The sequence below is a fragment of the Salmo trutta genome, chromosome 27 (assembly GCF_901001165.1).
Source record: "Salmo trutta chromosome 27, fSalTru1.1, whole genome shotgun sequence".
Lineage (NCBI taxonomy): Eukaryota > Metazoa > Chordata > Actinopteri > Salmoniformes > Salmonidae > Salmo > Salmo trutta.
In genome coordinates this window covers 20,112,164-20,127,779 of record NC_042983.1, presented here as the reverse complement: position 1 = coordinate 20,127,779, position 15,616 = coordinate 20,112,164, and the positions used below count along the sequence as shown (strand labels likewise).

General features: G+C 42.0%; 1 protein-coding gene across 1 annotated transcript; it reads right to left on the bottom strand.

Annotated features, from left to right (window-relative positions):
* Positions 1-5,865: 5,865 nt before the first annotated feature.
* On the bottom strand, positions 5,866-7,105 carry LOC115164547 (homeobox protein Nkx-3.1). The gene is made up of 2 exons (XM_029717153.1): positions 6,795-7,105; positions 5,866-6,589 (listed from the first exon to the last, which is right to left on the bottom strand). Exons 1-2 carry the CDS (start codon positions 6,994-6,996, stop codon positions 6,183-6,185), a joined length of 609 nt encoding a protein of 202 aa, XP_029573013.1. The 5' UTR covers positions 6,997-7,105; the 3' UTR covers positions 5,866-6,182.
* Positions 7,106-15,616: the final 8,511 nt, after the last annotated feature.

The following is a 15,616-nucleotide window of genomic DNA, read 5'->3' as shown; positions in this document are numbered from 1 at the left end:
CTGTAGTTGCGGATCAGACCTGCACAATGGTCAGAAGGAATTTTGGACCATTCCTTTTACATAACTGTTTCAGTTCAGCAATATTCTTGGGATGTCTGGTGTGAACTGCTCTCTTGAGGTCATGCCAGAGCATCTCAATCGGGTTGAGGTCAGGACTATGACTGGGCCACTCCAGAAGGCATATTTTCTTCTGTTGAAGCCATTCTGCTGTTGGTTTACTTCTGTGTTTTGAGTCGTTGTCCTGTTGCATCACCCAACTTCTGTTGAGCTTCAATTGGTGGACAGAGCCTAACATTCTCCTGCAAAATGTCTTGATAAACTTGGGAATTCATTTTTCTGTCGTTGATAGCAAGCTGTCCAGGCCCTGAGGCAGCAAAGCAGCCCCAAACCATGATGCTCCCCCACCATACTTTACAGTTGGGATGAGGTTTTGATGTTGGTGTGCTGTGCCATTTTTTTTCTCCACACATAGTGTTGTGTGTTCCTTCCAAACAACTGAACTGTAGTTTCATCTGTTCACAGAATATTTTTCCAGTAGCGCTGTAGAACATCTAGGTGCACTTCTGCAAACTTCAGACTTGCAGCAATGTTTTTTTTGGACAGCAGTGGCTTCTTCCGTAGTGTCCTCCCATGAACACCATTCTTGTTTATTTTTTTATGTATCGTAGACTCGTCAACAGAGATGTTAGCATGTTCCAGAGATTGCTGTAAGTCTTTAGCTGACACTCTTGGATTCTTCTTAACCTCATTGAGCATTCTGCGCTGTGCTCTTGCAATCATCTTTGCAGGACGCCCACTCCTAGGGAGAGTAGCAACAGTGCTGAACTTTCTCCATTTATAGACAATTTGTCTTACATTGGACTGATGAACATCAAGGCTTTTAGAGATATTTTTGTAACCCTTTCCAGCTTTATGCAAGTCAACAATTCTTAATCTTAGGTCTTCTGAGATCTCTTTTGTTCAAGGCATGGTTCACATAAGGCAATGCTTTTTGTGAATAGCAAACTCACATTTTGTGAGTGTTTTTTATAGGACAAGGCAGCTCTAACCAACATCTCCAATCTCATCTCATTGATTGGATTCCAGGTTAGCTGACTCCTGACTCCAATTAGCTTTTAGAGAAGTAATTCGCCTAGGGGTTCACATATACTTTTTCCAACCTACACCGTGAATGTTGAAATTATGTATTCAATATAGACAAGAAAAATACAATCATTTGTGTGTTATTAGTTTAAGCACACTATGTTTGTCTGTTGTTGTGACTTAGATGAAGATCAGATCAAATTTGATGACCAATTTATGCAGATATCCAGGTAATTCCAAAGGGTTCACATACTTTTTCTTACTTTTCTTTTCTTGGCTCCACGAGTGTGTTAATATGTTACAGTGGGGGCTTATGAGCCTCTCTGTGTGGGAAGGTGCATTGGGACCTTCCAACCCCTCATCTTTGACTTTGGGAAAGCCAGTTTGTCCAGGTGGCAGAGACACTCCCTCTGTCTGAGCCTAAAGAAAGATGTGAAGGAAGAGACAGACACGGAGGATGATGTTTTACTCTACTGCATTTGTAAATCAATGTACCGTGTCCCTCTCAGCTCTTGGAAGTGCAGGCGTCACAAGGGCAAGTGGGGTAATAATAGTTCTAACCTTCAGCTATGCCTGTCACCAAGCTCCTTTATCTTGATGGACATGTTCTTTTACACCATGTTGCCAGAGACACACTGAGAGATACTGATCTCCTCTCTTCACATCTAATTGCTCCAAGGGCCTTGTTCACAAAATATAGCTTGCTAGAGATGAAGGGAGACCACTTCTGTTATTTGAGCACTTGAATGGGGATTTAGTCATCTTTTTTAAAGTTATTCTTTCATTCAGACATCTGTTTAAATTAACCTGTCCAGTGTTTCCAGATTTCTATGAAATTGTACCTATAATTAATTACAATATGAGTGAAAAATGTTCCTTCCAATTAAAAAATAAAAAAATAAAGTATGTTAAAAGCAGCTTTTAAGTGTTTGGAATGGTGTGGGTGTACCCCAACAACAGAATGGTGTGGGAGTATACCGGTCATGAACAATATTCATACAAATAGACCACTGATTGGCTAGCTGACATCATTCTCTGTGAAGAAATAGCAAGCATTTTTGAAACGGTCGGTATGATGTGATTTTTTTTCAATTTATGCCTTTGTCACAAATACGAGTATTGGATGAGTCAACAACATTTATTTGGGTATGAGTAAACAGAATATGAACTTTTTAAAAGTTATATTTTCACTAGACAGTTACTTTAAGTTTCACTTCACATTGGCATAATAATGAGAAGCCATAAGCATCATTCCACCTTAGTTTCTTTGACTCCGTATACCATAGTATCCTTTAGAGTGGAGAATCTTGCATCAGTCCCCTGCTGCGAGTGTCTCCACAACATAAGTCATGCTCTTTATGACAATCTCCAGCAAGTAATGCTTGGTTGAATCAACTCTTTTGAGTGCATCCAAGCAGTGCAGAGCAAGTTAACTTCACAAAGATGCAGATCCCAGACCTGCCCGTACGTGTGCAATGTTGACAGACAGATGAGCACTGCAAGAAGGAAACATGAACAAAAACCTCACTTGAATGAATAGCAACCAACTCTAGGGTGAGAAAAGGGATGAAAAACGAGCAGCACCTGTACAGTGAAGCTTTTGACATTTTATTGTTAGACTATGAACATATGTATAGTGAAATGTAATCCTGACCATGTAAGTACTACACTTTTTATAACCCTACATTTACACAGTATCTGTAAACAGGTTACAGTTTATGTTATTTATTTTAATAGCAGTACATACATTGAAAATATAATCCATTGGTTGAATGATTCCTATATGATCCCTATAGTTGATATGGGAGTTACCAGTTGAATACCACTGTATGTAACATGTTAGTTGGGTTTCCTGAGGAGGATCCACAAGGTCAGTGAGTTATCAGTCTCAGACAGGTTATTGGCGTGGGCGCTTCAAACTTACAGATAAAGGCTATGGTTATCTGAACTGGATCAGATTTCTGTTCACACTGGAGTTGTGCTACTGTAAACATGCCCTCCCTCATAGCACAGCCCCAGACCCTGTCATCTTATCAGCACTGTTCTGAGGATTTTGTCCTGTTTGTCTGGCTACTGTTATAGTTGAAACTTCACTTTGTTGCAATATTCGATTTTGGTCCTTACTCATTCTTTGGTGGGCGATTATTTTTCTGACACAGTAAAGAATTATTGCTTAAATCTACAGTAAAAAAAATATTTAAAATCTATTTGATAAATGACGTAGATGTCCATTTTCTTTGTGTAATCTACTATCTCCAAATGGAAACGGCTTACTTCCCTCTTCATAAAGAGGAGGGGTGCTTCCTCAAATATGTTGATAGTCATTGTCGATAGCTCTATCAAAAACCTAATGAAAGTCGAGTTTGTAGACTCATTCTTAAACACTCCCTGACCTGTAGAAACAATGTGAAAAAAGTAAAACCCTTCATTAGGATTTAAGTTAATCCTGTTCATCCATAAACTATTTCACTTCAGCCTGGTTGAGTGTCTTACAGTTTCAATAGTTATAACTATTGTGAACAACAACTACCTGGTATTGTTCTTGAAAATGCTCTCTGATTCTAATGTTGAATTTAATTATATTTTTTTACATAAAATTGATAGCACCCTCTTGTATCTGAGATGTCAAATCAAAACATGCTCTGCTAGAGCGAGGGGAATGTGATTATCAGTGGATGGATCATCAGCGTGGGTCTCTGCAGCAGGGGAACGCTGCTTGGTCTGACTCAGCTTCATGACCCATTGTTCCTGCCCTCATTTTGAGTGCCATGGATGAGAACTCATCTGTCTAGGAGAGCACCAGGAGAGGGGCTTCTGGAGGAGAAAACCACCAACTCAAAACACATCTGACTCATTTACAATGAATCACAAAAACAGTCCAATGACAATCAAGGTACATTGAGCTAAATTGAGGTGAAGTAGTAGACAACTCTTCCAGACACTGAGGCCTCAGGCTTTGGAAAGCAGTGCCTCCTCAGCTGATAAGAGCGAGGCCCTTGCACTTCGACTATGTGATTGAGTGGGGATAGGAGGCACTAAATACAAGCCATGGATAATATCAAAATGCTTCCAGAGTTTCCTGGAAACAGACAACTGGACCGAGTGCATTCCATGGCTGCCAAAGAGGTCAGCCGGGTTGCATTCCATTTTTCTCATTCATGGTACCATCATATCTTACTCTTGCCTACCCTTATGCTACCTTGCCCATCTCAATGAAAACAATGTCAACAAAGAGATTGCTATTATTAGGTGGCATAACATCACTGAGAAAATATGGGCCACAATGCAGCTTCCCTGACTGCCATGCAAGTGTCACCAGTGGCGGTTCTAGACCATTTCAACTGGGGGGGCCAAGCTGGGGCCAGTTACATTAGACGTTATTGTTGTCATGTCGTTTTCTTCACTGCATTGCAGGCATTAGCAGGCAAAAGACCATGTTCATAATCATTAGTGTTCCGCGTTGCCACTGTCTAATAACGGATGTAAAAAAAGAATGATAGCAACAATTTGTTATGTAAAAATTATTTCATACTCCACATTTAGGGGGGCCACAAGGTGGTCCAAAATTGAAATTGTTGTCACAGGGGCACTGCCCCCCCCCCCCCCCCCCCCCCCCCCAGAACCGCCCCTGAGTGTCACATGCTCAACTCAACGACCCTTTAATTGTGGGCATTCTACCAACAGTTATACCCCTCATTTGATCCTGAAGGCTATACACTAACTTTGGTTTCCCCCATAGCTCCATATAATAATAAGAATTTTAGGTGGGTGCTTATATTTGTCCTAATTCACACAAGTACAAGTGTGTATTATATGCATGTGTGAATTGGAAATGTTTTTGTGCATATCCCAGGCCCCCCTGAGACACCCTCAGAGAGTAGGATCATGGCTAGGGTCTGCCATTATCAAAGGTGACCCTGGAGCAATTAGGGTTAAGTGCCTTGCTCAAGGGAACATCAGCAGATTGTTCACATCGTCGGCATGGGGATTCAAACTAGCAATTTTTCTGTTAGTGGCCCAGCGCTCTAACCACTAACCGATGGCTATCTGCTGCCTCAATGTGTCTATCACTTGCCTGTCTCACAGTTCTCACAAGCGTGCATCTGCTGATGTTCCCTTGAGCAAGGCACTTAACCCTAATTGTAGTCACCACAATGAGGAACTGCCTTCAGTAGGGTCAGTTAAAAACACCTTGATGTTGAATCAAGCCTCAGTTTAAATGGATGGATAGGGGCTCTTTATCTGTTAAAGAAGCCAAGCATCGTTTTTTAGAGAGGGCCCTTATGTTTTCTGAAGACCAGGCAAACCCTTATCTGCTCATGCAATTTTCTAGTATTATCAAAGTTTAACTACAGGTACAACCATTGTTTGCCTCTGGCAACAGTTACTGTAGACCATATTTCAAGCATTCATTCCTGAATGTAAGAATATACATTTCAGTTTAAAGAAACATTCATGGCTGCTCCAGGGAGAGGAGTTTGTCAAGATATTGCCAAGTAAAATTTGTCACATCTTATGTCTCCAACCAGCCATGGCCCTTTGCATACATAGTGTTTTAGTGTTTCACTGTTTATCTTCAGCATCTCAGAGCTCAGAATTATGACATTTATGCTTCCACAGAGAGATAAAGTGTTAGCTGGAACTCTGTAAAATGGAAAGAGTAAACTGTCATTTTCAATAACCATCACTACTCTCAATAGTATTTGTATTACTACAGCTGGAAAAACTTTCCATAGACCTTGACACTACAATATCCTTTGAATTACTTAGTCTCAATTTCAAATCAGTTACCCTTTATTTTCTTGCAACTTCGGAAAAAATATACATAAAAAAAGAAAATACAAGTAATAAAGTGATTAGGTCATTTTTTCTGTGATAACATACTCAGACATATAGGCTATGAATGAAAAATGACAGCTGACAGTTTGACATAGGTAGGCTACATTTTAGCCATATAAAAGTAGATTGTGAAAAAATATGACAAGTTACTGTGCTGAATAGATCAAATACCTAGGTAACATAATTCGTTGTTTAACATGCTCTCCTCATGAGGCATTGTGTCCATATTGACCTGAATATTGTCCAGTATTATGTAATGTTCACCACAGTATTGGTCTCCATGTGCTATTGAAGTCATACACACATGGTTGGTATTTATATGTTTTGTAGAACGTGGAGAGAAGCGACGATCTGACTAAATTGTCCTCTGTACTTAGTTCTTCTGACTTTTGAAAGATGTTCTTACAGTACTCCGTAGCTTGCTGCTTCCGTTTGGTTTTGTATCTTCTGTTCTGAAACCAGATTTTAACTTGGGTCTCGGTCAGTCCCAACGTGTTGGCAAGATTGGCTCTTTCGGGAGCGGACAGGTACTTCTGGTGGTTAAATTTCTTCTCCAGTTCTAACACTTGCAGATGCGTAAAGGCAGCGCGCGAGCGCTTCTGTTTGCCGACTGATGTAAAACGTATCATGGCATCTGGGGTGCTAGAACAAGAGCTGTCAAATAAATCTGTAAAAGAGAGACATGATTAGCCCATTTGTGGTGTGGTGACTTTGCGTCAAAAGCTGGCAACTGACAGGTAAACAGGTTCATATGGAATCGATTTATTCCTGTTGTTATTAGTATGAGTCCAGGGAATCTGGAACATCACCGTCAATCAATACCTTAGCCTAAACTATTTTTAAGTAGCCTACATACAATCCAATGTGCTCACCTTTCCGCGCTTCAAATGCTGTATCCTGTGCGCAAAGTTCCTCTGACTGTGATACATGCTCGCACTGTTGGTTATTCCATTGCGCGCATCCCTCCTTGGACTTGTGTGAGGAAGAGCACCTGAAGTTTAGCCGTGTATTCTCTTTAATGGACAGGATGTCATCGATGAAAAACGAAGTTGGTGGCTTGACTGTCTCCGACATTCTGCAGTTAGGAATCCACCGTATGGGCCAACGAATGTATGCTAGGCTTGACTGAAGCGCACAAGCCAAGTGGGGAATGATGCTCGGGACACAGGGCTAACTCGTAACAAAGCTTATACCTTGTGAAAGACTTACTGGCGCGTCAATTTATACTGGTGCTGTAGTGGTAATGACAGCACAAGCGACTGGCGAGACGCGTCATCTCGTCGACGTCACTGGTGTAGGCTACCTGGATGACACTGATGATAGGAACAGAACTGCTGTGCTCACTTTACATTGATTTATTCTTGATTTTAAGATGTCTTTGTCATGGCACCTCATGTGTGACTTCACGATATAGTCAAATTAATCATTATATCTAAATAATATTGCATGGACAATAAATTAAATGAACATGTTCATTTATCCGTGTCTCCCTGATATTTAAATATATGTATATTTATAAAACATTATGCCTACTGTTCAAAAGTGGAAATACTATTGTGATGTGATTAAATAAGACTTGGAAGATCTGGGGATGTGGCCCTTTGTCTTGTGCTCATTATTAGAGCTGTGAGATGTATTTCTAAATGTGTGCAACAGGATAGCTATATTCATTACAGCCATGCCTGGGTTTCAGCCATGCCTAGGGAGTAAGTGACCCTTGTGTCTGCGCTTGCGGGGGCTGCCAGTGCCAGGGAGGGGTCAGGGTGGGTGGCCAGCCGTCTTGGAGGGGCTAATGTGTTCAGCAGATTAACCAACACATACATTGTTCAATGGCTGTTTGTTTGTTGTGCTCTACCATGCTTCTGCCTGTTTTTTTTTCAGTGGCACAAACCCTTGGAGAATTGAGACTGTTTGTAATAACAAGAATCTAGGGACGACAAATAGATCAGTTTACCCCCACATGCCCCCTGCCCTCGCCTATTACCTCATCTGCTTTCCTTGACATCTCCTTTACTTACCACACCATGAAAGCTAATAATTCTAACTTTAATTTTACATTCCCTTTTCTATTGTTACACTGCATGTTATGGCAAATAACCAGTTTGCTTAAAATATGTAATTTTATTTATTGTATTAATTCCCCAGTTTTCTTTATTCCCATTATTTTATGACTGATTGGATCTCAACAGAGGTCAGGTTGAGTTACCTTTCCAAGTAGATCATGTAGCCTGGTATTTTAAGTAGAAAAACAAGAGCATGGATATTTTAGGGTCCGTCTAAATTTCAAACATTAGCTGTTTTCATGTAAACCTTGTATTAAGATGTTTTGTTTGATAAGGTTCATCTTGAATTCTTTGTCTGCCTCTCTCCCCCGGCTCCCTCTGTGAGTATGTTGTATTGTGGGATATATCTTCTCACAGTGCCTTTATTCCTTATGTATGTCTTTGATGAAGTATTTTTCCGGTTTAATGTTTTCCCCCGATGCCTATCTTAATTGTAAATGCATAAACCTTGTTTATCCTGTATACTGGCTATGTCATCTCCTACCCTGACTGTTAAACAAGCTGTGTAATTAAGATAGCATTACTCATATCATGTGGACACTGGTCTCTGTCTCTTCTGTAGACCACCATTGTGTCCTAAAGCTCATAGGATGGTGCAGATATGTAGCAGAAGCTTTCTCTTGGCTGGCCCAGCATGGCCACACCAAATGTTGGCTTGTTAGAATCTGACCCTATAGCCTAGGAAGGCATTAGTCTTCCACCATACATAATAACATGTTACTGTCTGTTGTTTTGTTTCCACTCAGTCAAGATGTCTTGGTTTGGACTATCAATCTTCTGTTGTTTTTATTCAGTACAATTATTTGTGTCCAATACATGCTAGTTGTAATGAATATAATAATGTGTGATACATTTCATTTATAAATCACTTTTCTCCACGTTCTGCCTCTATACAACACTGTAAAAAAAAGTTGGATATGCAACGCTCGTGGAGATGCCCTCTACTGGTGCAAATGCAGCAGAGCACAGGATCAAATACTCATCTCTCACTTTGCACACTCACTTTACAGGTGATGATCGTGATCCACAAGTTCAATTTACAAAATAATCAAGATTGACATTTACAAACTTTTCAATATAACTTTAATGAAAAGAAAATACGAGCAGCCAAACTGTTATTCCATAAGACCAAGGTTTGGGTAGGCTATACCAGGCTCACATCAGCCTACCCTCACAATTAGGCCTACCAAGACAAATCTCTCAGAAAAGCCCCAAAACAGTCGCTTATATTCACTTAGCCCCTCCTTCCTAGTACATACCCAGCCTGGCCTCAGAGCCCCATGAAATACAGTTGAAGTCGGAAGTTTACATACACTTAGGTTGGAGTCATTAAAACTCATTTTTCAACCACTCCACAAATTTCTTGTTAACAAACTATAGTTTTGGCAAGTCAGTTGCCAAAACTATACTTTGTTCATGACTCAAGTAATTTTTCCAACAATTGTTTACAGACAGATTATTTCACTTATAATTCACTGTATCACAATTCCAGTGGGTGAGAAGTTTACATACACTAAGATGACTGTGCCTTTAAACAGCTTGGGAAATTCCAGAAATGATGTCATGGCTTTAGAAGCTTCTGATAGGCTAATTGACATAATTCGAGTCAATTGGACGTGTACCTGTGGATGTATTTCAAGGCCTACCTTCAAACTCAGTGCCTCTTTGCTTAACATCATGGGAAAATCAAAAGAAATCAGCCAAGACCTCAGAAAAATAATTGTAGTCCTCCACAAGTCTGGTTCATCCTTGGGAGCAATTTCCAACCGCCTGAAGGTACCACGTTCATCTGTACAAACAATAGTACGCAAGTATAAACACCATGGGACCACGCAGCCGTCATACCGCTCAGGAAGGAGACGCGTTCTCTCTCCTAGAGATGAACGTACTTTGGTGTGAAAAGTGCAAATCAATCCCAGGACAACAGCAAAGGACCTTGTGAAGATTCTGGAGGAAACAGGTACAAAGTATCTATATCCACAGTAAACGAGTCCTATACTGACTTAACCTGAAAGGCCGCTCAGCAAGGAAGAAGCCACTGCTCCAAAACCACCATAAAAAAGCCAGACTACGGTTTGCAACTGCACATGGGGACAAAAATCGTACTTTTTGGAGAAATGTCCTCTGGTCTGGTGAAACAAAAATATAACTGTTTGGCCATAATGACCATCGTTATGTTTGGAGGAAAAAGGGGGAGGCTTACAAGCCGAAGAGCACCATCCCAACCGTGAAGCATGGGGGTGGCAGCATCATGTTGTGGGGGTGCTTTGCTGCAGGAGAGACTGGCGCACTTCACAAAATAGATGGCATCGTGAGGAAGGAAAATGACATGGATATATTGAAGCAACATCTCAAGACATCAGTCAGGAAGTTAAAGCTTGGTCGCAAATGGGTCTTCCAAATGGACAATGACCCCAAGCATACTTCCAAAGTTGTGGCAAAATGGCTTAAGGACAACAAAGTCAAGGTATTGGAGTGGCCATCACAAAGCCCTGACCTCAATCCTATACAAAATGTGTGGGTAGAACTGAAAAAGCGTGTGCGAGCAAGGAGGCCTACAAACCTGACTCAGTTACACCAGCTCTGTCAGGAGGAATGGGCCAAAATTCACCCAACTTATTGTGGGAAGCTTGTGGAAGGCTACCCGAAACGTTTGACCCAAGTTAAACAATTTAAAGGCAATGCTACCAAATACTAATTGAGTGTATGTAAACTTCTGACCCACTGGGAATGTGATGAAAGAAATTAAAACTGAAATAAATCATTCTCTCTACTATTTTTCTAACATTTCACAGTTTTAAAATAAAGTGGTGATCCTAACTTACCTAAGACAGGAAATTGTTACTATAATTAAATGTCAGCAATTGTGAAAAACAGAGTTTAACTGTATTTGGCTAATGTGCATGTAAACTTCTGACTTCAACTGTATGTCTCCAGCTTCAGTGATTTTTGCAATTCGTTCCAGTCATTGGCAGCAGAGAACTGGAAGGAAAGGCGGCCAAAGGAGGAGTTGGCTTTGGGGGGTGACCAGTGAAATATACCTGCTGGAGCGCGTGCTACGGGTGGGTGTTGCTATGGTGACCAGTGAGCGTAGATAAGGCAAGGCTTTACCTAGCAAAGACTTTTACCAATCCTGGTCCTGGGACATCAATGGTTACACATTGTAACTCTGCAAAAGACTAACACATGATTTAGCTATTTAAAGGCTGATTTGTAATTCATATATGCAGAACCAGAATAAAGAAATACAGTACACTACACTTCCTATGCATTGTTATCCACGTCGGCACCAACGATGTTAGGATGAAACAGTCAGAGGTCGCCAAGCGCAACATAGCTTTAGCGTGTAAATCAGCTAGAAAGATGTGCCGGCATCGAGTAATTGTCTCTAGCCCCCTCCCAGTTATGGGGAGTGATGAGCTCTACAGCAGTCTCACAACTCAATCGCTGGTTGAAAACTGTTTTCTGCCCCTCCCAAAATATATAATTTGTAGATAATTGGCCCTCTTTCTGGGACTCACCCACAAACAAGACCAAGCTTGGCCTGCTGAGGAGTGACGGACTCCATCCTAGCTGGAGGGGTGCTCTCATCTTATCTATGAACATAGACAGGGCTCTAACTCCTCTAGCTCCACAATGAGATAGGGTGCAGGCCAGGCAGCAGGCTGTTAGCCACCATGCCAGCTTAGTGGAGTCTGCCACTAGCATAGTCAGTGTAGTCAGCTCAGCTATCCCCATTGAAATTGTGTCTGTGCCTCGGTCTAGGTTGGACAAAACTAAACATGGCGGTGTTCGCCTTAGCAATCTCACTGGAATAAACACGTCCTCCATTCCTCCTCCAGTCATTATTGAAAGAGATTGTGATATCTCACATCTCAAAATAGGGCTACTTAATGTTAGATTCCTCACTTCCAAGGCAGTTATAGTCAATGAACTAATCACTGATCATAATCTTGATGTGATTGGCCTGACTGAAACATGGCTTAAGCCTGATGAATTTACTGTGTTAAATGAGACCTCTCCTCCTGGTTACACTTGTGACCATATCCCCCGCGCATCCCGCAAAGGCGGAGGTGTTGCTAACATTTACGATAGCAGATTTCAATTTACAAAAAAAACAGACTGAGTTTTCATCTTTTGAGCTTCTAGTCTTGAAATCTATGCAGCCTACTCAATCACTTTTTATAGCTACTGTTTACAGGCCTCCTGGGCCGTATACAGCATTCCTCACTGAGTTCCCTGAATTCCTATCGGACCTTGTAGTCATGGCAGATAATATTCAACATTTTGGTGAATAATATTCACATGGAAAAGTCCACAGACCCACTCCAAAAGGCTTTTGGAGCCATCATCGACTCAGTGGGTTTTGTCCAACATGTCTCTGGACCTACTCACTGCCACAGTCATACTCTGGACCTAGTTCTGTCCTATGGAATAAATATTATGGATCTTAGTGTTTTTCCTCATAATCCTGGACTATCGGACCACCATTTTATTACATTTGCAATCGCAACAAATAATCTGCTCAGACCCCAACCAAGGATCATCAAAAGCCGTGCTAGAAATTCGGACAACCCAAAGATTCCTAGATGCCCTTCCAGACTCCCCCCACCTACCCAAGGACATCAGACTAAAAAAAAAACCACCTGAGAAACTACACTGCTCAAAAAAATAAAGGGAACACTTAAACAACACAATGTAACTCCAAGTCAATCACACTTCTGTGAAATCAAACTGTCCACTTAGGAAGCAACACTGATTGACAATACATTTCACATGCTGTTGTGGAAATGGAATAGACAACAGGTGGAAATTATAGGCAATTAGCAAGACACCCCCAATAAAGGAGTGGTTCTGCAGGTGGGGACCAGAGACCACTTCTCAGTTCCTATGCTTCCTGGCTGATGTTTTGGTCACTTTTGAATGCTGGCGGTGCTTTCACTCTAGTGGTAGCATGAGACGGAGTCTACGACCCACACAAGTGGCTCAGGTAGTGCAGCTCATCCAGGATGGCACATCAATGAGAGCTGTGGCAAGAAGGTTTGCTGTGTCTGTCAGCGTAGTGTCCAGAGCATGGAGGCGCTACCAGGAGACAGGCCAGTACATCAGGAGACATGGAGGAGGCCGTAGGAGGGCAACAACCCAGCAGCAGGACCGCTACCTCCGCCTTTGAGCAGGAGGAGCACTGCAAGAGCCCTGCAAAATGACCTCCAGCAGGCCACCAATGTGCACGTGTCTGCTCAAACGGTCAGAAACAGACTCCATGAGGGTGGTATGAGGGCCCGACATCCACAGGTGGGGGTTGTGCTTACAGCCCAACACCGTGCAGGACGTTTGCCAGAGAACACCAAGATTGGCAAATTCGCCACTGGCGCCCTGTGCTCTTCACAGATGAAAGCAGGTTCACACTGAGCACATGTGACAGACGTGACAGAGTCTGGAGACGCCGTGGAGAACGTTCTGCTGCCTGCAACATCCTCCAGCATGACCGGTTTGGCGGTGGGTCAGTCATGGTGTGGGGTGGCATTTCTTTGGGGGGCCGCACAGCCCTCCATGTGCTCGCCAGAGGTAGCCTGACTGCCATTAGGTACCGAGATGAGATCCTCAGACTCCTTGTGAGACCATATGCTGGTGCGGTTGGCCCTGGGTTCCTCCTAATGCAAGACAATGCTAGACCTCATGTGGCTGGATTGTGTCAGCAGTTCCTGCAAGAGGAAGGTATTGATGCTATGGACTGGCCCGCCCGTTCCCCAGACCTGAATCCAATTGAGCACATCTGGGACATCATGTCTCGCTCCATCCACCAATGCCACATTGCACTACAGACTGTCCAGGAGTTGGCGGATGCTTTAGTCCAGGTCTGGGAGGAGATCCCTCAGGAGACCATCCGCCACCTCATCAGAAGCATGCCCAGGCGTTGTAGGGAGGTCATACAGGCACGTGGAGGCCACACACACTACTGAGCCTCATTTTGACTTGTTTTAAAGACATTACATCAAAGTTGGATCAGCCTGTAGTGTGGTTTTCCACTTTAATTTTGAGTGTGACTCCAAATCCAGACCTCCATGGGTTGATAAATTGGATTTCCATTGATTATTTTTGTGTGATTTTGTTGTCAGCACATTCAACTTTGTAAAGAAAAAAGTATTTAATAAGATTATTTCTTTCATTCAGATCTAGGATGTGTTGTTTAAGTGTTCCCTTTATTTTTTTGAGCAGTATACATTTAACCTTGCGTAATACCCTAGATGCAGTCGCACCCCTAAAATTTGTCATGAGAAACTAGCTCCCTGGTATACAGAAAATACCAGAGCCCTGAAGCAAGCTTCCAGAAAATCGTAACGGAAATGGCGCTACACCAAACTGGAAGTCTTCCGACTAGCTTGGAGAGACAGTACTGTGCAATATCGGATAGCCCTCACTGCTGCCCGATCATCCTATTTGTCCAACTTAATTGAGGAGAATAAGAACAATCCAACATTTATTTTTGATACTGCCGCAAAGCTAACTAAAAAGCAGCATTCCCCAAGAGAGGATGGCTTTCACTTCAGCAGTGATAAATTCATGATCTTCTTTGATGAAAAGATCATGATTATTAGAAAGCAAATTACAGATTCCTCTTTAAATCTGTGTATTTCTCCAAAGCTCAGTTGTCCTGAGTCTGCACAACACAGGACCTAGGATCAAGGGAGACACTCAAGTTTTTTAATACCATATCTCTTGACACTTTGATGATAATAGTCTTGGTGTCTAAACCTTCAAGCTGCATACTGGACCCTATTCCAACTAAACTACTGAAAGAGCTGCTTCCTGTGCTTGGCCGTCCTATGTTGAATATATTAAACGGCTCCCTTTCCACCGGATGTGTACCGAACTCACTTAAAGTGGCAGTAATAAAGCCTCTCTTGAAAAAGCCAAACCTTGACCCATAAAATATAAAAAACTATCGGCCTATATCGAATCTCCCATTCCTCTCAAAAAAATTAAAAAAGCTGTTGTGCAGCAACTCACTACCTTCTTGAAGACAAACAATATATATGAAACGCTTCAGTCTGGTTTTAGACCCCATCATAGCACTGAGACTGCACTCATGAAGGTGGCAAATGACCTTTTAATGGCGTCAGACCAAGGCTCTGCATCTGTCCTCGTGCCCCTAGACCTTAGTGCTGCTTTTGATACCATCGATCACCACATTCTTTTGGAGAGATTGGAAACCCAAATTGGTCTACACTGACAAGTTCTGGCCTGGTTTAGATCTTATCTGTCGGAAAGATATCAGTTTGTCTCTGTGGATGGTTTGTCTTCTGACAAATCAACTGTACATTTCGGTGTTCCTCAAGGTTTTGTTTTAGAACCACTATTGTTTTCGCTATATATTTTACCTCTTGGGGATGTCATTCGAAAACATAATGTTAACTTTCACTGCTATGCGGACGATACACAGCTGTATATTTTGATGAAACATGGTGAAGCCCCAACATTGCCCTCCCTGGATGCCTGTGTTTCAGACATAAGGTAGTGGATGTCGGCAAATGTTTTACTTTTAAACTCGGACAAAATAGAGATGCTAGTTCTAGGTCCCAAGAAACAAAGATTTTTGGATCTGACGATTAATCTTGATGGTTGTACAG